The 23,312-nt window shown below is 48.9% G+C and overlaps 1 protein-coding gene across 2 annotated transcripts in view; it reads left to right on the top strand.

The window, feature by feature from the left end:
- LOC144132305 (uncharacterized) overlaps positions 1 to 23,312 on the top strand; it is a 241,606-nt gene that overhangs the window by 136,106 nt on the left and 82,188 nt on the right. For both annotated transcript variants that reach the window (XM_077664617.1, XM_077664616.1), the window contains exon 2: positions 21,908 to 22,124. In XM_077664617.1, the coding sequence (XP_077520743.1) occupies positions 21,908 to 22,028 (121 nt within the window). In that variant the 3' untranslated portion in view covers positions 22,029 to 22,124. The remainder of the gene's footprint in view (positions 1 to 21,907; positions 22,125 to 23,312) is intronic.

The following is a 23,312-nucleotide window of genomic DNA, read 5'->3' as shown; positions in this document are numbered from 1 at the left end:
CATGGTTTGCAGATGGCAGTGTGGAGAGAGGGAAATCCACTGTACACTTTCACTGGAGAGGGAATTTGCTAGTGCGAGAACGGAGGGCAACATCGGGCGGGTTGCGGTGGCGAACTCAAGAGAGGCAATATTTTACGCATTGCACTCGGTGGATCAGCAGCGAAAACTCGTTATGTTGCCTGTAGAAGCCCTGCAAGCTAACACCTACCATGGTTTGCAGATGGCAGTGTGGAGAGAGGGAAATCCACTGTACACTTTCAGTGGAGTGGAAAGTTGCAAGTGAGAGAAGGGAGGGCGACATCGGGCGGGTTGCGGGTGGCGAACTCAAGAGACGGAATATTTTACGCATTGCACTCGGTGGATAAGCAGCGAAAACCCGTTATGTTGCCTGTAGAAGCCCTGCAAGCTAACACCTACTATGGTTTGCAGATGGCAGAGTGGAGAAAGAGAAATCCATTGTACAGTTTCACTGGAGAGGGAAATTGCAAGTGCGAGAAGGGAGGGCGACATGGGGTGGGTTGCGGGTGCCCAACTTAAAATAGTGAATATTTTAGGCACTGGCACTCGGTGGAACACCAGAGTAAATACCGTTAAGTTGCCTGTAGAAGCCCTGCACGCTAACAGCCACCATGGTTTACAGATGGTAGAGTGGAGAGAGGGAAATCCATTGTACACTTTCACTGGAGAGGGAAGTTGCAAGTTCGAGAGGGGAGGGCGACATCGGGCGCGTTACGGCTGACCAACGAAAGAGAGGGAATGTTTTGGGCACTGGCACTCGGTGGATCAGCAGCGAAAACCCGTTATGTTGCCTGTAGAAGCACTGCAAGCTAACACCTACCATGGTTTGCAGATAGCAGAGTGGAGAGAGGGAAATCCACTGTACACTTTCACTGGAGAGGGAAATTGCAAGTGAGAGAAGGGAGGGCGACATCGGGCGGGCTGCGGGTGGCGAACTCAAGAGAGGCAATATTTTACGCATTGCACTCGGTGGATCAGCAGCGAAAACCCGTTATGTTGCCTGTAGAAGCCCTACAAGCTACACTTACCATGGTTTGCAGATGGCAGAGTGGAGAAAGGGAAATCCATTGTACACTTTCACTGGAGTGGGAAGTTGCAAGTGAGAGAAGGGAGGGCGACATCGGGTGGGTTGCGGGTGGCGAACTCAAGAGAGGGAATATTTTACTCATTGCACTCGGTGGATCAGCAGCGAAAACCCGTTATGTTGCCTGTAGAAGCCCTGCAAGCTAACACATACCATGGTTTGCAGATGGCAGAGTAAAGAAAGGGAAATCCATTGTACACTTTCACTGGAGTGGGAAGTTGCAAGTGAGAGAAGAGAGGGCGACATCGGGCGGGATGCGGGTGGCGAACTCAAGAGAGGCAATATTTTACGCATTGCACTCGGTGGATCAGCAGCGAAAACCCGTTATGTTGCCTGTAGAAGCCCTGCAAGCTAACACCTACCTTGGTTTGCAGATGGCAGAGTGGAGAAAGGGAAATCCATTGTACACTTTCACTGGAGTGGGAAGTTGCTAGTGCGAGAAGGGAGGGCGACATAGGGCGGGTTGCGGGTGGCCAACTCAAGAGAGGGAATATTTTACGCATTGCACTCGGTGGATCAGCAGCGAAAACCCTTTATGTTGCCTGTAGAAGCCCTGCAAGCTAACACCTGCCATGGTTTGCAGATGGCAGAGTGGAGAAAGGGAAATCCATTGTACACTTTCACTGGAGTGGGAATTGGGAAGTGAGAGAAGGGAGGGCGACATAGGGCGGGTTGCGGGTGGCCAACTCAAGAGAGGCAATATTTTACGCATTGCACTCGGTGGATCAGCAGAGAAAACCCGTTATGTTGCCTGTAGAAGCCCTGCAAGCTAACACCTACCATGGTTTGCAGATGGCAGAGTGGAGAGAGAGAAATCCACTGTACACTTTCACTGGAGAAGGAAGTTGCTAGTTCGAGAAGGGAGAGCGACATAGGGCGGGCTGCGGGTGGCGAACTCAAGAGAGGCAATATTTTACGCATTGCACTCGGTGGATCAGCAGCGAAAACCCGTTATGTTGCCTGTAGAAGCCCTACAAGCTACACCTACCATGGTTTGCAGATGGCAGAGTAAAGAAAGGGAAATCCATTGTACACTTTCACTCGAGTGGGAAGTTGCAAGTGAGAGAAGAGAGGGCGACATCGGGCGGGATGCGGGTGGCGAACTCAAGAGAGGCAATATTTTACGCATTGCACTCGGTGGATCAGCAGCGAAAACCCGTTATGTTGCCTGTAGAAGCCCTGCAAGCTAACACCTACCTTGGTTTGCAGATGGCAGAGTGGAGAAAGGGAAATCCATTGTACACTTTCACTGGAGTGGGAAGTTGCTAGTGCGAGAAGGGAGGGCGACATAGGGCGGGTTGCGGGTGGCCAACTCAAGAGAGGGAATATTTTACGCATTGCACTCGGTGGATCAGCAGCGAAAACCCTTTATGTTGCCTGTAGAAGCCCTGCAAGCTAACACCTGCCATGGTTTGCAGATGGCAGAGTGGAGAAAGGGAAATCCATTGTACACTTTCACTGGAGTGGGAATTTGGAAGTGAGAGAAGGGAGGGCGACATAGGGCGGGTTGCGGGTGGCCAACTCAAGAGAGGCAATATTTTACGCATTGCACTCGGTGGATCAGCAGAGAAAACCCGTTATGTTGCCTGTAGAAGCCCTGCAAGCTAACACCTACCATGGTTTGCAGATGGCAGAGTGGAGAGAGGGAAATCCACTGTACACTTTCACTGGAGAAGGAAGTTGCTAGTTCGAGAAGGGAGAGCGACATAGGGCGGGCTGCGGGTGGCGAACTCAAGAGAGGCAATATTTTACGCATTGCACTCGGTGGATCAGCAGCGAAAACCCGTTATGTTGCCTGTAGAAGCCCTACAAGCTACACCTACCATGGTTTGCAGATGGCAGAGTGGAGAAAGGGAAATCCATTGTACACTTCCACTGGAGTGGGAAGTTGCAAGTGAGAGAAGGGAGGGCGACATCGGGTGGGTTGCGGGTGGCGAACTCAAGAGAGGGAATATTTTACGCATTGCACTCGGTGTATCAGAAGCGAAAACCCGTTATGTTGCCTGTAGAAGCCCTGCAAGCTAACGCCTACCATGGTTTGCAGATGGCAGAGTGGAGAGAGGGAAATCCACTGTAAATTTTCACTGGAGAGGGAAGTTGCTAGTGCGAGAAGGGAGGGCGACATCGGGCGGGTTGCGGGTGGCGAACTCAAGAGAGGGAATATTTTACGCATTGCACTCGGTGGATCAGCAGCGAAAAACCGGTATGTTGCCTGTAAAAGCCCTGCAAGCTAACACCTACCATGGTTTGCAGATGGCAGAGCGGAGAAAGGGAAATCCATTGTACACTTTCACAGGAGAGGGAAGTTGCTAGTGCGAGAAGGGAGGGCGACATCGGGCGGGATGCGGGTGGCGAACTCAAGAGAGGCAATATTTTACGCATTGCACTCGGTGGATCAGCAGCGAAAACCCTTTATGTTGCCTGTAGAAGCCCTGCAAGCTAACACCTGCCATGGTTTGCAGATGGCAGAGTGGAGAAAGGGAAATCCATTGTACACTTTCACTGGAGTGGGAATTTGGAAGTGAGAGAAGGGAGGGCGACATAGGGCGGGTTGCGGGTGGCCAACTCAAGAGAGGCAATATTTTACGCATTGCACTCGGTGGATCAGCAGAGAAAACCCGTTATGTTGCCTGTAGAAGCCCTGCAAGCTAACACCTACCATGGTTTGCAGATGGCAGAGTGGAGAGAGGGAAATCCACTGTACACTTTCACTGGAGAAGGAAGTTGCTAGTTCGAGAAGGGAGAGCGACATAGGGCGGGCTGCGGGTGGCGAACTCAAGAGAGGCAATATTTTACGCATTGCACTCGGTGGATCAGCAGCGAAAACCCGTTATGTTGCCTGTAGAAGCCCTACAAGCTACACCTACCATGGTTTGCAGATGGCAGAGTGGAGAAAGGGAAATCCATTGTACACTTCCACTGGAGTGGGAAGTTGCAAGTGAGAGAAGGGAGGGCGACATCGGGTGGGTTGCGGGTGGCGAACTCAAGAGAGGGAATATTTTACGCATTGCACTCGGTGTATCAGAAGCGAAAACCCGTTATGTTGCCTGTAGAAGCCCTGCAAGCTAACGCCTACCATGGTTTGCAGATGGCAGAGTGGAGAGAGGGAAATCCACTGTAAATTTTCACTGGAGAGGGAAGTTGCTAGTGCGAGAAGGGAGGGCGACATCGGGCGGGTTGCGGGTGGCGAACTCAAGAGAGGGAATATTTTACGCATTGCACTCGGTGGATCAGCAGCGAAAAACCGGTATGTTGCCTGTAAAAGCCCTGCAAGCTAACACCTACCATGGTTTGCAGATGGCAGAGCGGAGAAAGGGAAATCCATTGTACACTTTCACAGGAGAGGGAAGTTGCTAGTGCGAGAAGGGAGGGCGACATCGGGCGGGATGCGGGTGGCGAACTCAAGAGAGGCAATATTTTACGCATTGCACTCGGTGGATCAGCAGCGAAAACCCGTTATGTTGCCTGTAGAAGCCCTTCAAGCTAACACCTACCTTGGTTTGCAGATGGCAGAGTGGAGAGAGGGAAATCCACTGTACACTTTCAGTGGAGAGGGAAGTTGCTATTGCGAGAAGGGAGGGCGACATCGGGCGGCGAACTCAAGAGAGGGAATATTTTACGCATTGCACTCGGTGGATCAGCAGCGAAAAACCGGTATGTTGCCTGTAAAAGCCCTGCAAGCTAACACCTACCATGGTTTGCAGATGGCAGAGCGGAGAAAGGGAAATCCATTGTACACTTTCACAGGAGAGGGAAGTTGCTAGTGCGAGAAGGGAGGGCGACATCGGGCGGGATGCGGGTGGCGAACTCAAGAGAGGCAATATTTTACGCATTGCACTCGGTGGATCAGCAGCGAAAACCCTTTATGTTGCCTGTAGAAGCCCTGCAAGCTAACACCTGCCATGGTTTGCAGATGGCAGAGTGGAGAAAGGGAAATCCATTGTACACTTTCACTGGAGTGGGAATTTGGAAGTGAGAGAAGGGAGGGCGACATAGGGCGGGTTGCGGGTGGCCAACTCAAGAGAGGCAATATTTTACGCATTGCACTCGGTGGATCAGCAGAGAAAACCCGTTATGTTGCCTGTAGAAGCCCTGCAAGCTAACACCTACCATGGTTTGCAGATGGCAGAGTGGAGAGAGGGAAATCCACTGTACACTTTCACTGGAGAAGGAAGTTGCTAGTTCGAGAAGGGAGAGCGACATAGGGCGGGCTGCGGGTGGCGAACTCAAGAGAGGCAATATTTTACGCATTGCTCTCGGTGGATCAGCAGCGAAAACCCGTTATGTTGCCTGTAGAAGCCCTACAAGCTACACCTACCATGGTTTGCAGATGGCAGAGTGGAGAAAGGGAAATCCATTGTACACTTCCACTGGAGTGGGAAGTTGCAAGTGAGAGAAGGGAGGGCGACATCGGGTGGGTTGCGGGTGGCGAACTCAAGAGAGGGAATATTTTACGCATTGCACTCGGTGTATCAGAAGCGAAAACCCGTTATGTTGCCTGTAGAAGCCCTGCAAGCTAACGCCTACCATGGTTTGCAGATGGCAGAGTGGAGAGAGGGAAATCCGCTGTAAATTTTCACTGGAGAGGGAAGTTGCTAGTGCGAGAAGGGAGGGCGACATCGGGCGGGTTGCGGGTGGCGAACTCAAGAGAGGGAATATTTTACGCATTGCACTCGGTGGATCAGCAGCGAAAAACCGGTATGTTGCCTGTAAAAGCCCTGCAAGCTAACACCTACCATGGTTTGCAGATGGCAGAGCGGAGAAAGGGAAATCCATTGTACACTTTCACAGGAGAGGGAAGTTGCTAGTGCGAGAAGGGAGGGCGACATCGGGCGGGATGCGGGTGGCGAACTCAAGAGAGGCAATATTTTACGCATTGCACTCGGTGGATCAGCAGCGAAAACCCGTTATGTTGCCTGTAGAAGCCCTTCAAGCTAACACCTACCTTGGTTTGCAGATGGCAGAGTGGAGAGAGGGAAATCCACTGTACACTTTCAGTGGAGAGGGAAGTTGCTATTGCGAGAAGGGAGGGCGACATAGGGCGGGTGGCGGGTGGTCAACTCAAGAGAGGGAACATTTAACGCATTGCACTCGGTGGATCAGCAGCGAAACCCCGTTATGTTGCCTGTAGATGCCCTGAAAGCTAACACCTACCATGGTTTGCAGATGGCAGAGTGGAGAGAGGGAAATCCACTGTACACTTTCACTGGAGAGGGAATTTGCTAGTGCGAGAAGGGAGGGCGACATCGGGCGGGTTGCGGGTGGCGAACTCAAGAGAGGCAATATTTTACGCATTGCACTCGGTGGATCAGCAGCGAAAACCCGTTATGTTGCCTGTAGAAGCCCTGCAAGCTAACACCTACCATGGTTTGCAGATGGCAGAGTGGAGAAAGGGAAATCCATTGTACACTTTCACTGGAGAGGGAAGTTGCTTGTGCGAGAAGGGAGGGCGACATCGGGCGGGATGCGGGTGGCGAACTCAAGAGAGGCAATATTTTACGCATTGCACTCGTTGGATCAGCAGCGAAAACCCGTTATGTTGCCTGTAGAAGCCCTGCAAGCTAACACCTACCTTGGTTTGCAGATGGCAGAGTGGAGAGAGGGAAATCCACTGTACACTTTCAGTGGAGAGGGAAGTTGCTATTGCGAGAAGGGAGGGCGACATCGGGCGGGTTGCGGGTGGCGAACTCAAGAGAGGGAATATTTTACGCATTGCACTCGGTGGATCAGCAGCAAAAACCCGTTATGTTGCCTGTAGAAGCCCTGCAAGCTAACACCCACCTTGGTTTGCAGATAGCAGAGTGGAGAAAGGGAAATCCATTGTACACTTTCACTGGAGTGGGAAGTTGCTAGTGCGAGAAGGGAGGGCGACATAGGGCGGGTGGCGGGTGGTCAACTCAAGAGAGGGAACATTTAACGCATTGCACTCGGTGGATCAGCAGCGAAAACCCGTTATGTTGCCTGTAGATGCCCTGCAAGCTAACACCTACCATGGTTTGCAGATGGCAGAGTGGAGAAAGGGAAATCCATTGTACACTTTCACTGGAGTGGCAAGTTGCAAGTGAAAGAAGAAAGGGCGACATCGGGCGGGTTGCGGGTTGCGAACTCAAGAGAGGCAATATTTTACGCATTGCACTCGGTGGATCAGCAGCGAAAACCCGTTATGTTGCCTGTAGAAGCCCTGCAAGCTAACACCTACCTTGGTTTGCAGATGGCAGAGTGGAGAGAGGGGAATCCACTGTACACTTTCACTGGAGAGGGAAGTTTCTAGTGCGAGAAGGGAGGGCGACATCGGGCGGGATGCGGGTGGCGAACTCAAGAGAGGCAATATTTTACGCATTGCACTCGGTGGATCAGCAGCGAAAACCCGTTATGTTGCCTGTAGAAGCTCTGCAAGCTAACACCTACCATGGTTTGCAGATGGCAGAGTGGAGAAAGGGAAATCCATTGTACACTTTCACTGGAGTGGGAAGTTGCAAGTGAGAGAAGGGAGGGCGACATCGGATGAGTTGCGGGTGGCGAACTCAAGAGGGAATATTTTACGCATTGCACTCGGTGGATCAGCAGCGAAAACCCGTTATGTTGCCTGTAGAAGCCCTGCAAGCTAACACCTACCTTGGTTTGCAAATGGCAGAGTGGAGAGAGGGAAATCCACTGTACACTTTCAGTGGAGAGGGAAGTTGCTATTGCGAGAAGGGAGGGCGACATCGGGCGCGTTGCGGGTGACCAACCAAAGAGAGGGAATGTTTTGGGCACTGGCACTCGGTGGATCAGCAGCGAAAAACCGGTATGTTGCCTGTAGAAGCCCTGCAAGCTAACACCACCATGGTTTGCAGATGCTAGAGTGGAGAAAGGGAAATCCATTGTACACTTTCACTGGAGTGGCAAGTTGCAAGTGAAAGAAGAAAGGGCGACATCGGGCGGGTTGCGGGTTGCGAACTCAAGAGAGGCAATATTTTACGCATTGCACTCGGTGGATCAGCAGCGAAAACCCGTTATGTTGCCTGTAGAAGCCCTGCAAGCTAACACCTACCTTGGTTTGCAGATGGCAGAGTGGAGAGAGGGGAATCCACTGTACACTTTCACTGGAGAGGGAAGTTTCTAGTGCGAGAAGGGAGGGCGACATCGGGCGGGATGCGGGTGGCGAACTCAAGAGAGGCAATATTTTACGCATTGCACTCGGTGGATCAGCAGCGAAAACCCGTTATGTTGCCTGTAGAAGCCCTGCAAGCTAACACCTACCTTGGTTTGCAGATGGCAGAGTGGAGAGAGGGAAATCCACTGTACACTTTCACTGGAGAGGGAAGTTTCTAGTGCGAGAAGGGAGGGCGACATCGGGCGGGATGCGGGTTGCGAACTCAAGAGAGGCAATATTTTACGCATTGCACTCGGTGGATCAGCAGCGAAAACCCGTTATGTTGCCTGTAGAAGCCCTGCAAGCTAACACCTACCATGGTTTGCAGATGGCAGAGTGGAGAGAGGGAAATCCACTGTACACTTTCACAGGAGAGGGAAGTTTCTAGTGCGAGAAGGGAGGGCGACATCGGGCGGGATGCGGGTGGCGAACTCAAGAGAGGCAATATTTTACGCATTGCACTCGGTGGATCAGCAGCGAAAACCCGTTATGTTGCCTGTAGGAGCCCTGCAAGCTAACACCTACCTTGGTTTGCAGATGGCAGAGTGGAGAGAGGGAAATCCACTGTACACTTTCAGTGGAGAGGGAAGTTGCTAGTGCGAGAAGGGAGGGCGACATAGGGCGGGTTGCGGGTGGCGAACTCAAGAGAGGGAATATTTTGGGCATTGGCACTCGGTGGATCACCAGCGAAAAACCGTTCTGTTGCCTGTTGAAGCCCTGCAAGCTAACACCTACCATGGTTTGCAGATGGCAGAATGGAGAGAGGGAAATACCCTTTCCATGTTCATTGGAGAGGGAAGTTGCAAGTTCGATTGGGGAGGGCGACATCGGGCGGGCTGCGGGTGGCCAACTGAAGAGAGGGAATTTTTCGGGCACTGGCACTCGGTGAATCACGAGCAAAAAGCCGTTATATTGCCTGTAGAATCCCTGCAAGCTGCCACCCACCATGGTTTGCAGATGGCAGAGTTGAGAGAGGGAAACCTCCTGTCCACGTTAACTGGAGAGGGAAGATGCAAGTGCGACAGGGGAGGGCGACAGCAAGCGGGTTGCGGGTGGCAAGCTGAAGGGAGGTAATTTTTCGGTGACTGGCACTCGGTGGGTCCCTAGCGAAAAACCGTTATGTTGTCTGTAGAAGCCCTGCAAGCTGCCACGTACCATGGCTTGCAGATGGCGGAGTGGAGAGAAAGAAATTATCTGTCTGCTTTCACTGCAGAGGGAAGCTGCAAGTGCGAGAGCGGAGGGCGACACCAGAGGGGATGCCGGTGAAACAGTTAGGGTAAGGAATTTTTCGCGGGATGGCACTTGACGGAAAACTAGCGATAAAGCCGTTATGTGTCCTGTAAAGCACTGAAAGCTGCCACGTGCTATGGTTTGCAGATGGCATAGTGGAGAGAGGGAAAGGCTCTATCCACTTTCACTGCAGAGGGAAGTTGCAAGTGCGAGAGGGGAGGGCGACACCAGTGAGGTTGCCGGTGGAAAAGTTAGGGTAGGGAATTTTTCGCGGGCTGGCATCGGCGGAAAACTAGCGATATAGCCGTTATGTGTCCTGTAAAGCCCTGCAAGCTGCCACCTGCTAAGAAGCGTAAAGGATTGGGCAAGTTGGTCTGTGGTCTGTGTCAAGTTGGTGTGTGTTTGTACTCTCTTGCTGTCCTGTCACTTGATCTGCGCCATTATTCCGTTAAGCACCTGCTAATGTTTGCAGATGGCAGAGTGGAGAGGTGGAAAGGCCCTGTTCACTGTCACTGGAGAGGTAAGTTGCAAGTGCGACCGGGGAGAGCGACAGCAGATGGTGTATCATTGGTTGTGTCGGCAGCGTAACAGTCGGGACCAGTTCAGCACATGAACGCCGACGCGGCGTTTATTCGTGCTCGTTTAATATCCGCAAGGGGGAAGGGCATGCAAGTTCCGAGCATGCGCGCCGCAGACATAGAACGCGAGCACGCGTCGCACTCGGCTTACACAGAACGCCGGACCGCGTCGCACTCGCCTAGCATACATTATACATCTCCCTTTCTTTCAAATGACAAACAGAAACCACTCATTTTGCAACACTGTTCACATGGACAGATATCTTCATACAGTTCAGATGGTTTCGAGTTATATCACGGAACCTGCACAAAGTCGTTGACATATTCCAGTTGCTGCGGTGCTCTTCTTTCGCTGTGGGATCTTCTCGGCACTGGTGTCGGTGTCGAGTCTGTAGTTGTGGTCGTGCTTCGAGCACATGGTTGGACTTGGCAAGGTACCTCGTTCTCGCAGCAGTCATCTGACATGTCGTCATCACTAGGTATAATGTTGAAAGGCTCGCTGTCGCCTTGAGGTTTTGTCGGTTGCGTATCAAAACACGACATCTTCGGTGGCAACCTGTTGAGGAGTTGTTTTAAGATCCCTGGCTTTGGGTGACCAACAATCTCCTCGTACTCTAACAACCTGGCCTTCTTCGAGCCGAGGACCACAACGGCTTGAGGATCGGTACTGTTTATGCTTTCTTACCGACTTGCTTGGAACTTCGTTGAAATTTGGGAGCGGCGATCGAAGTCGCCGCCCCTGAAGTAACTCTCCAGGTGACAGGCCGTCTTCTAGCAGAGTGCTCCTGTAACTGATCAATCCAAGCCAGAAGTCATCATTCATCTCGGAGGACTTTTTTTAAATTCTCTTTATAACCTGTGTGGGGATTCTTACTAGGTTGTTGAGCCTCCTTTAAGGTCTAGGCCCCGAATTCCAAGGTCCGGTATGTGCGGGAAGATCTGAGGTATTTACATTACGTTCTCTCGCGTTTGCGGCTCGCTGAAGTCTTTCTCCGCCCACGGCCGGTAACCGCCGATCTCGGCGCACCTGGCCGTTGTCACTTTCGGCCAACCAGCGGTCGCTCCGGCTACGCCTGGCGGTGCGCGCTTGCGACCGATTTGAGGAAGGAGGCGACGCAGCGCTCTCAAGCTTACCCTCTGGCTACTCGCCCGTGAGGAAGGAGGAAAGCGTCCGCTTTCCTGCTTCTCCACGGAGCACCTCACCGGCCAGGGAAGGGTACGGCATTCCGAAACTTCCACATCTGGACGCCTTTCTCTGTTAGGCGATTTGACCGGAGAAACCGCGGGCTGGACGTGATGTGTTTGAAGCTATAATTCTTCGCGAACAAGGCAAACTCATGACTCCCAAACTATTGTCCATTGTCTGTGCAGACCCCAATCAACAATGCATACCTTGCAAACACTGCGCGAAATGTTGTCACAACTCTGGCCGTCGTTGTGTTCCGTAAAAATTCTACTTCTCGAAAGTTGGATAACGCATCAAAGACACAAAGGTGCAATTTTCCGGCCCACTGAAAAGTATCTACACCGACTCGGTATCATGCATGTTCCGGCAGTACGCGAACCATGAACGGCTCACTTTGTGGTCGATACGCGTACTTCTGACAAACTGCGAACCTTTTAATGAAGGCTTCAATGTCCGCGTTAAGGTCAAGCCAAAACGGTAAGTTACGCGCTCGAGATTTACATTTATTTATTAAAAGGTGGACTTCGTGAATTCTTCGAAGTTGATCAGGGCGCATGCTTGACTGTATTATGGCCTTGCATACCTTCAGCAACACACTTCTGACGACAAATAGTTCACTTTCAAAGGGCTTTAGCCTTCCAAGGACTGGAGGATTGCTTTGCAAGCAGTAGACGTCTTGTCTCAAGTAGTCGTCCTTATTAGTTTCTTTTTTCAAACGCTTTAAAGTTGCTTCGCTTACAAGTGATAAAAGAACACTTAGAGCGGGAACTTCCACGTCATCCTAGGTGTTGCCGTAGTCTGGGTTTTCGACGGACGTTCGAGACAGCATGCCAGCGACAACCAAGCATTTTGCTGGAACAAATTGCAGCTTGTAGTTGTATCTGAGCAAACAAAGAAAACATCGCTGCAATATGGGCGGCATCTCTCCAATTTGCTTTCCCCAGATATCGATTAGGGGCCGATGGTCTGTCTCTAGCACAACATTGCGTCCGTATACAAAATGATGGAACTTTTCGCAGCCGAACACGACAGCCATAGCCTGTTTTTCTCTCTGCGAGTACCTTCGCACCGCATCCGTTAGGATGCGCGAGGCATGAGCAATAGGTTTCCAAAACCCCTCGTGACGTTGTCAAAGAGCGGAACCTATTCCAGTTTGAAAAGCATCGAATATTATCTTCGTAATCCTTTTAGGATCGAAGATCGCCAGTACAGGATTTTTGCTGAGACTGTCGCAAATCAGTTTCTAAACTTTAGCGTGGTTTAAGTCCATTCAAAGATGTGATCTTACTTGATCAAGTCTCGAAGCGTGCTTGGTCTGTAAGTGATGGTAATAATTGCGCAAAAAAAGTTAACAACGCCGATCATACGCTGCACTGCTTGCTTGTCAGCCGGCGGTGGCATACTCAGCAACGAGCTTACCAGGATGGGGTTGGGGCGTACGCCACCTCCCGTAATAACGTCGCCAAGGAAAATGGTTTGTTTATGGTTTAGGGGGTTTAACGTCCCAAAGCAACTCAGGCTATGAGGGACGCCGTAGTGAAGGACTCCGGATATTTCGACCACCTGGGGTTCTTTTACGTGCACTGACATCGCACAGCACACGGGCCTCCAAGGAAAAGAAACTTGAGCACGCCAATGCTGCATTTCTGTGCATTAAATGCTAGGCCAGCTTTCTGTGCTCCTTGCAGCACCGCTCGCAGCCTCTCATCTTGCTCTTGTCTTGTGGCCCCCCACACGATGACATCTTCAACGTACACTCTTACTCCTGGCAGCGTCTCAAAGATTTTACTAAGAGTCTTCTGAAACACTTGTGGAGCGGATGCTACACCGTGAGGCAGCCTCAGGAATCGGTGGCGACCAAAAGTAGTCGCGAACGTGCATATTTTTGATGTTTCATCATGCAGCGGATTCTGGTCAAACCCCGAATTCGGGTCAAGGTGCGTGAAGAAACGTGCTCCCGCTAGTTCCGATTCCATGTCTTCTCGACACGCATATCGTAATGCTCGCGCTTTAGACTATCGCTAATTTTCCTCGGGTCCAAGCAGAATCGTAGTTTACCGTCCTTTTTTTAACAATCATCCGAGCACTCATCCAGTCCGTCGGCTGATTTTTCTTGGCTATAATGCCAACTTTGACCACGCGGTCAAGTCCTTCGCGCAGAGGCTCCCGCAAAGAAAGGGGCTGACGGCGGGTTGTCGGGACGACTGGCACGGAGCCATCTCGAAGAACCATACGGTATCGCCGCTGAATACATACAGTCCCAGAAAAAAGTTGTCGAAATTGTTGAACCACTTCCTTGCTGCTGCTCATTCCCACGTCGTTTATGGTGCGTGAGAACAGTTCAAGCATTTTGCTCGCTTGCAGTCCAAGTATGGCCTGTCGCTCCTTCTTCACAACGAATAAATTGATCTCTACCTCCTTGCTACCGGCAGGCACCTTGGTAGTCTTGACACCGAGGTGTTTGATGACGCTGTAAGCCCGTAGGATGCAGTTGCTTTTAGCCAACGGTATTCGCGGGTCCGCTTCTAGTAGACGGAAAATGGCAGCAGGTTGGCGTGCGATCCTGTGTCCACTTTCAAGGCTAGCGTCGTGTCCCCTACTTTCGCTCGGACTACCCAGCCACGGTCAGGCGCTCTTCCAATCCTGTTGACACATACATAAAAAATATCAAATTCCGCTTCGCAGTCTTCGCTGCTCCTGACTTCCTATACTTGCTTATTCACGTTGCAACGTGCAGCAGAATAATTCTCTCCTTGACATTTCCTGCAAATCTCGCCAAATTTAGGACAACTTTGCGGACCGTGCGTAGATCCACACATGCGGCACTTGAACGTCTCAGGTTGCTCGTAATAATTCTAATGCTGCTTTTGACGGCCTCAATCCATCTGCGCCTTCTAGACCAGATTTTGTTTTGCGCGGCTGTCATTTCCACAGCCCTACAGATTCCTTCCGCTCCATGCTAGATGGCGGTTTAAACGTAATCGAAAACAGTGTTCGGTACCTGGCTGAACACCATGAATGTATCAAAAATCAAGTTGATGCATGCGTCGCTTAAACTAAAATTTGAATTATAAAAGGGCAGCGAAAAAAAATGGCACAGAACACAGCAGACACACAGAAAACGCGCTCACTGAACTGTCATCACAGCAGAATCTATACTCTCCAACAGTGTCGCGCTCACTCGGGTAGAATCATAGAGCACGCCTTTCGATCGAGGTCGCAGATCATCTACCCAACTGACTGCACACATTTCACTTACCACAACCGTTTCTAAATCACTTGGCTTCAAAGAGGAGCACTCTCATTATCTGCACGGGCGTTACAAAAGTCTTCTTGCGAATTTTCTGAGTGAGCAACAACCGCAAAGGAAAGCCAAGGACTCCAGAGAACACAACGCTCAAGGCGTTGCGTTGTCTGCTCTATCTTATAGGTTTATCGTTGTGCCCGGTAAAGTTATTTTTCCAGTCCTTTAGTTTCGATACTTCACTCAGCCAAATTCGACACCGCGAAAGGGTTTCATTTTCATAAAAGCGCCTGGATTCAGTCAAATACAGGGGCATCTAGGCAGGTGAAATTAAGGACGAGATAAAGTAGCTGTTAATTGATTTGTTCATTGAACTGTTAATGGAAAATACCTAATTAATCTGTGATTCGCTGATGACATTGCCTTTCTGAGGCACTCTGGAGGAGAACTGCAAATCATGTTCAATGAGTTAGACAGTGACAGCAGGAAGGTGGGTCTCAAAATTAACATGCAGCAATCCAAAGTAATGTTCAACAGTCTAGAAAGGAAAAACAGTTCACAATGGGCAGCGAGGTTCTGGAAGGGGTACAGTAATACGCTCATTTAGGGCAGGTAGCGACAGCTGATCCCAGTCATGAGAGGGAATTAACTAGAAGGATAAGAGCGCAAATTGCAGCTTCTCTCAGATCATGACTGGCAGTTCACCAATATACATCAGGAGAAAACAGTACAAGAGCTGTATCTTACCGGTACTCACCTACGGGGCAGAAAGGTGGAGCCTAACGAGAAGGGTTCAACTTAAATTAAGGACAACGGAGTGAGCCATGGTAATAAAAATGATAGGTGTAACGTTAAGAGACAGGAAGCGGGTAGAGTGGGTGAGGGAACAAACGCGGGTTAATGACATCCTAGTCAAAATCAAGAGGAAGAAATAGGCTTGCGCCAGGCATGTAGTGCGAAGGCAAGATAACCGCTCGTGCTTAAAGGGGCTCCGAAACACCTTCCCAGGAAAGGAGATCAACTTGCTCAATCAGTGCACTGTATTGTCAACACCGCTCTCAGTATGTTAGCCATAATAATAAAAACTCCAGCGTCAAAAAACTTACTTCCGGTGTCCCTCAAGGCAGTATTCTCGGTCCCCTCCTATTTGTTCTTTACATAAATGACATCTTTTCCACTATAAGCGAGGTACAATGAATCGGATATGCAGATGATACCGCGCTCTTCATTACCAGAGATAACCCAAACAATTTGATACACACAGCAAATATAGCACTACAGTTTGTTAAGCGTTGATCCGAAAATAACTTCCTGAGAATTAATGCAAAAAAGACTCAAGCAATACTTTTTCGTGCAAGAAACACCACTGTCACTGCCACAGAAAAGCTATTTCTAGCAAATGATGAAATTGATAAACGAACGCACGTTAAATCACTTGGAGTCTTTTTCTCAGAAAACCAAACCTGGGATAAGCACATTGAACACGTGTGCTACAAATTAAACAAAATCGCGGGAATATTGAGCAGGAATCGGCATATATTACCTACAAAAGTAAAAAGGATGGTGTACAACGCCTTATTTTTATCTGCACTTAATTACTGTCATCTTGTATGGGCGACTATTTCCAAAGAAAACATTCATAAACTAAAAATATGTCAAAAACGCGCAATTCGAGCCATTGCGAATATTTCATACCGTGATCATACGTCCGCATACTTCGCATCCTATCGCATACTTCCAATTGAAACCATGTATTCGTTCCGCCTACTTTGCCAGTACAAGACTGCTGCTCGCACTAATAATCACTATTTTCTTCAGCTATTCAACCTTGACACGCGCAGTCATAGCCATAACACCAGACACAATAATTCATGGCTCGAAAGTTTCTGCCGCACAACATATGGCAATCAATCTTTATCGTACCACATCGCCGTCGTCTCGAACGCACTCAGTCGCGTTGGTGTTGATACAAATACAGAATACAAATACAGGTCCATAAATACAAATACAATTACAGGTCCATAAAACGAATAGAAAATAAGAAAAAATGACTTTTCCGCGCAGCCAAGCATAGGCCGAGCACTTCAGCATGGAATAAATACTACGCAGCCTAAAAAGCTTATCTAGCAGCCACCCGCGACGCAAAACACTCCTTTTTCCGAAATGATTTGCCTAACATCCTACGTCACAGCCCAGAAAAATTTTGGAAAATAATACACCCGCAACAGCCCCGTGAAGTTATTCTCACTAACGAATGTGATGAAATAATCGCAGATGCTGACAGTGCTGCCGTATTCAATCGCGCATTTGCATCTGTATTCACTAAGGATACCGGCATACTTTCTGCGTCTACCCTTCCCAGACACATAACGAATAACATGCCGGCCATAACCTTCTCTGTTGGTGGTATTGTTTCCCAAATTGAAAATATTAAACTCTCATCATCGGCCGGCATCGACGAAATCAACTCGAAAGTGTTAAAGAATATCAAACATACCTCTGCAAAATTTTTGTGCCTCATATTTTTGCAGTCATTGTCTACAGGTATTTTGCCTCACGACTGGAAGGTGGGAAAGGTCGTTCCCGTCTACAAATCAGGTAATAAAAATTCCCCTTTGAATTATCGTCCCATCTCGCTAACCAGCGTGCCGTGCAAGATCATGGAACATGTCATATACTCACAAATCATGAACTTCTTAGATACTAGCAACTTCTTTCATCATTCACAACATGGATTTAGGAAAGGATTTTCATGTGAAACACAGTTGGCACTTTTTCTACATGACCTGCATGCAAACCTTGACTGTAACATCCAGACTGACGCTCTATTTTTAGATTATGCTAAAGCATTCGATAAAGTATCCCACCGACTCTTGCTGCTAAAACTTTCCCTCCTAAATTTACACCCTCATGTCTTAAGATGGTTAGAACAGTTTCTTACTAATCGTACTCAATCTGTGCTCATAAACAGCCAGTCGTCTAGCCCCCTACCCGTAACCTCAGGCGTTCCACAAGGATCCGTCCTGGGTCCCCTTCTTTTCTTAATGTACATTAACGATTCACCCTTGCATGTATCTTCCTCAATCCGCTTGTTTGCTGACGACTGTGTCATTTATCGTACAGTAACTAACATCCCAGACCAACACGCTCTTCAGACTGACCTTAACAGTGTACAAGAATGGTGCGATCAGTGGTTAATGACTCTTAACCCTAACAAATGCAAGCTCATGTCATTCACCCGAAGTCCTAGACCTTTTCGTTCTACTTACACAATAGACAACCTACCAATAGAATCTGTGCTAACATTTAAGTACCTAGGCATCACACTATCAACTAACCTATCCTGGAATGCGCACATTGTCAACATCATTTCATCGGCCAACAAAAAACTAGGTTTCCTCAAACGCCACATCCGTGATGCACCAAAAGACTTGAAATCACTAGCATATACGTCACTGATAAGGCCTAAACTTGAATATGCATCAGCCATCTGGGATCCCCATCAAAACTATCTGAAGGCTAACCTCGAAAGAGTTCAAAATCGCGCTGTTAGATTCATTCATTCCGCATACTCATACGACATCAGTGTATCGTCTTTGAAAGCTGAAATTAACTTGTCGCTTCTTTCCCATCGCCGGCGCATTGCTAGCCTCTGCCTTTTTCACAAATTCTTCAACGGTTCATTGCACGAAGCACCCTACATCGTACGCCGCATGCACATATCTCAGCGCACTGGTCATCCGCTCCAAGTTGTCCGTCCACGCTCCCGTACTACTACATTCTCGGCCTCGTTTTTTGCCCGAGCAGCATCTGACTGGAACGGCCTTCCCCACCAAGTCGCCGCCATTACCTGTCCATCAAGATTCCACCAGGAGATAACGCAGATGATGTTAGACTAGAACCTCATGTTATATCCGTAGCCCCACCCCTTATGTAATACCCCTGAATTGGGGTCTTTAAGGAAATAAACTGAACTGAACTGAACTGAACTCACTTTTCAAAAAATTAAATCGTAATGCATCCGCTTTCTCTTAATACCCTCACCATTGTCTCTGGCTTCATTTCGTATCCTCCGCTGAGCTATTGCCCACCTGTCTGATTTTATATCCCTTCCTTTTATTGCGAAGCAATACTACTTTAGGTCGCACTTCAGCCCGCTCCGTGGCGAGGCGGTGGTAGGCACCATTCACCTTTAGCGTGACCTCGCTGCGCGACGTCACAACAGCTGTGTAAAAACGGGGCCCCATCTCACGCCGTCGCGAGGCGAGGCGGTAGCCACCAACGGCGGCCTAACTCTCCCGCTCCTCTCACCAGGGGCGCTATGGTCAAATTGACGTAACACCAGCTGTATAAAACAGCTCCGCTCCTCTCGCCAAGGCAGTCATACAGCCAGATGTTACGATGGTGCCTACGAACGAGGCAGCTCGGCAGAAGGCAAAGAGGAAGCATCAGCGAGCTACGGAGACGGAAGAAGAACGAGAAGAACGACTTTCTAAGCGGCGTGCCCAGTATGCAGCTCGGCTCCAACGTGCAACCTCCTCTGTGGAAACAGCAGGAGCAAAGGAAGAAATTATGAGTTTGCCCGATAGTGAGTCTCCTTTTACTAGTTCAGAAAGCTGGAACGCGACTAAACGGCAGAGGCGTGTCCAAGAAATCCCGGAACAGCGGCAGCAGCGGCTCGAGAAGGAACGTGCGTTTCGAGAGAAGGAAAACGAAAAGCGAAGAAAACAGCGTGAAGAAGAAACGCCCCAGCAGAGACAAGAGCGTTCGAAGAAAAGACAGGAGAAATCTCTCACCTAGGCTGGCCCGACTCAACCCGAAGGACACATTGCAGTATAACGACGTGAAGAACATGCGAGAAGAGTAAAGGAGTTTGAGACGGCAACGCGTGAATTCAACAGTATTTTGCTTCGCAATCACCAGGCATAACCAAGCTAAGCCACGGCCGTTTTTTTTTTCTTTATATCGTGCAGCTAACGACATTTTTGCTTACATATTGCTGCAACTACGCGCTGTACCACGTGCATTGTATTATGTCAGCCGCTTACTTTTTGCACCTCATGTATAAAACCCTGACATTGTCGTCCATATGTAATATCTTGTACAATGCTTGTTGCCGCATTGAGCGTCATTTGTTTATTTTTCTTGAATTTCTGCTGAACTGTACCCAAGGGGGCCGGGCTTCGTCAAGCTGCGCATGCGCAGCTTTTTTCCGTTGCCCCCTTTCTTCCTCTCGGAGAAAAATAAATTTGACTATGACTTGGCTTGACCAAGGCCGCGGCCAATAAGCCGCGTAGCTCCGGCAGGTCAGGAAGCTCTCCCCCGGAGGTGGGCCGCCGGAAAAGCGCCGACCTTCCAGTGTGCAAAATGTCACGAGAGGAGAGGGAAAAGCGCGAAAACGCTGAAATTCAAATTTTGACTACAGATAACTGTGTTTCTGCAAAGCGCATGAAAAAATTCTTCCTGGTTAATGTTCATGAAGCGGCGTGCTTTAACATCCCAGGCATACCGCAACTTTATTAGAGCCCCTTTCAGAGCCCCTTTAAGGAGAACAAATTGTACTCCAAGAGAAGGCAAACGTAGCAGGGGGCGGCAGAAGGCTAGGTGGGCGGATAAGATTAAGAAGTTTTTGGGGATAGGGTGGCTGCAGCTCGCAAAGGATAGGATTAATTGAGAGGAATGGGAGAGGCCTTTGTCCCGCAGCGGGTGTAGTCAGGCTGATGATGATGATGAAAGCAGCTGTATTTCAATCAAAGCACTGTGTCGCAGATGAGTGGGATAACGACGATGATGACGAGTAGAGCTGAGTTGTTGCATGCTACAGGTAGGATTATCCTTGCTTATTCTGCCTACAATTGCTCCAACATGACGAGGAGAGGGCGGGAGTGAGTAGTTATTTAAAACTTTAGGGTTGCATTTTTATACACCAAACCAAAACTTCAATCCAAATATGCGACGACGTTTACGCAGATAGAGTTTATAGTTGGGAAATCTTCGGTGTACTGCTCTCGATGGGCGCAACTTTGAAGGTAGGTGCCACGTAAAAAAAATGCTATCAGTAATTTTCTACGATGCCCTTGTCGCTGCCAACCCTTTCCTGTTAATGATTCCTATAAATTGACTCTCAAAACAATGCCCTGTATTTATTTAGGGTAATTGCGCTCGCCAAAGAGCTATCACAACCACAAGCAGGAGGCAAGAGTCAGGCTTATTACGGACGAAAGGAGCGGAGCTCAAAGGCACAACCGTTAAGAGTACTGTACGGCTGCTAACCGTATAAGGCTGAGTCTCCCATAATTCAACTCCCAGCAAGCGACTCAGTTGCTACACACAACTCAAAGCTGCGACCCTTATGGCACCACAACATTTCTAAGGAAGAAGGATGGAAAGTTGGGCTAGTTGGTAACAGTTCATGGTGGGTGGAACAGCGCGAACAGAAGATAGACGAGAAGACACAGACTAAGGAAACCGAAAACAGTTCTACGCGACCTAAGTGATAAAGCTCCTGGCGTCGGGGCTACTCAGAGAGGGCACCACCTTCGTCTCTACCTTGGCAGTCCTCACAAAGTGAACAAGGAATATAAAGCCCCAGGGTGCTTGCCAACGTTTTGACAAGCGGACTTGTCTTCGTTTGGGGAAAGCGTTCATCATTGGCGAGGATTCAATAGGGTAACCCTTCGGAGGAAGAAGATGCCGTGAGAGAGAGGAGGGTGGGTACTGGGAATGGTGCTTGGATGCGGAGAGTGAATCTTGTCCAGACATGATGGCTGCTAAATTTGATTGACCGGTTGACCTGCAAAACTGTGAAATGAAAAGGCCAGCTCAGTAGAAAGTAATCCTGGTGTGTGGAGTGTAGAGAGATAGTGGGCATGGGCTCGAAAGGCTCTGTGTCCAGCTCGGACAGGTGGCTAGGTATGAGTGGCTATGTTCCCCTGAAAAACTGAGCTAAGGGATTATTCGGCATGTCGGAACAAAATGGCTGGAAAAAATTATAAAAAAGAGTAAATATAGAAAGCATGATAGAAAGGGGGCTAGAAAGGAATACGAAATACAAGTGCTCCTGAAAGCGATGGCGAGAGGAGCAGGGCAAAAGGCAAAGATAAATTTGAACAAAGAGAGAAAAAATTGTCATTGAGGGCGTAATGAACAAGATGAGGCGGAACGGCAGGGTGAAAGAAGTGATTGCGCGGCAGTATAAAGTGCTGGTAAATGCTGTAACCATCTGCAAGACCTATTTAAAAATTACGCTAGTGTCGGAATGTACCTGAGAGATTCGAAGTATGCTCTGAATATGTCAATATCTGCTGAAGTCCCTCCAAGTGACTTGAGCTTCAATATAAAGCCTGGTTTTAACTGGGCGTTATCCAGTGTCATTTGGCAATGGCGACGCTGGGCTAGCATCATCATTGAACATTCTTCTGTGTCTCTGCAGAATAGTCGAGTGCATCGTATTCCCACGCTCCTGGGAAGAAGCAAGCCAACCAAGCGGCAAGTGCGTGTGCGTCCGTCCCCTGCGCGTGGGATCTGCGCATCAACACGTCGTGGGCCGATAGCGGCTATAAAAGAACCGCCACCAACGGGGCGCTGTCACTTGGCAGTGGAGACGCTGGGCTAGCATCATCACTGAACATTCTTCTGTATCTCTGCAGGTTAGTGCCAACGGCACAAAAGCCGTGTTTCTAATTTTGTGTACGCCATTGTCGCCACTGCCAATTTGCGCTATATTGACTGTTGCTTTGAAAGATGTCAAAGGAGCTGGCGAAGATGAAAAATGAAATGCGCGTTGAACTTCAGAAACTAAAAGATGAACTTAAACATGAAATAAAGACAACAAAGGAGTCGGTCGAGAGAAGTTTGCGCAATGAAATCCGTGAGCTCAGGGGTGAACAAACACAGATGACTAAAGACGTGAGCTTTGTCAGTGAGACAATTGAGGAACTGCAGGCGAAACTGCAGAATGAAGCTGCGAAAAGTAATAAGTTAGCAGAAGAGAATGACATGCTTCGGCTGAAACTTGCAACCCTCGAACAAAAGGTCCAAGAAAACGAGACACGCCCCGTTAGTCAAGAGCAATATTCACGTAATGCGAACATCGAGATACAGGGTGTCGTGCAGGAAGAAGATGAAGATGTAGCGAAGCTCGTTACGAAAATCGGAGACGCTACCAGTGAACCCATTTCACTTGCTGATATCGAGAGCTGCCACCGAGTACCGACCCGCGATTCCAATAAGACGAACATCATTGTTCAGTTCAAATCTCGCACAAAACGTAATGCAGTACTGAGACAAGGAAAAAAACAATGTTCACTAACAAGGACGTAGGGCTCGAAAAAAGCGCGCCAATATATGTGAACGAGCATCTTTGCCCAACTATGAAAAGGCTACTTGCTATGACAATCAAGCGCAAACGTGAAAACGAGTGGAAGTCGGCGTGGTGCTGGAATGGAAAGATCTTTGCTAAAAAGGCGGACGACACAGATCCAATTCAGATAAAGAATGAACATGACCTCGCCAATATCTGCTGAATCACTTATCAGCACTACCTCGGCTTAACCAAATGGAATATCAAGAGTTCGCTTTTCCACAGTCGATTCACTTCAGAAAACCTTTTGCAGAATTCTCTCCTTCACATAAGTGCCCGATCAGCTGTTAACGAGAATGAGGATATTATGAATTTTTTTAGTTAATTTAATTTTCAGTTTAGCCCTATTATGTTGACAGAAACCTGGTACAAAGAAACTTCTACGATGCTCCACCTTAATGAATACACCACTCACTTTCTTAATCGTCCTAATCGGATAGGAGGTAGTGTTGCCATTTACACTAGGTCAGTTTTT

The sequence above is a fragment of the Amblyomma americanum genome, chromosome 5 (genome assembly GCF_052857255.1).
Source record: "Amblyomma americanum isolate KBUSLIRL-KWMA chromosome 5, ASM5285725v1, whole genome shotgun sequence".
In the NCBI taxonomy this organism is placed as follows: Eukaryota; Metazoa; Arthropoda; class Arachnida; order Ixodida; family Ixodidae; genus Amblyomma; species Amblyomma americanum.
Note: the sequence above shows the minus strand (reverse complement) of the source record. Positions and strands in the feature narration are given on the sequence as shown.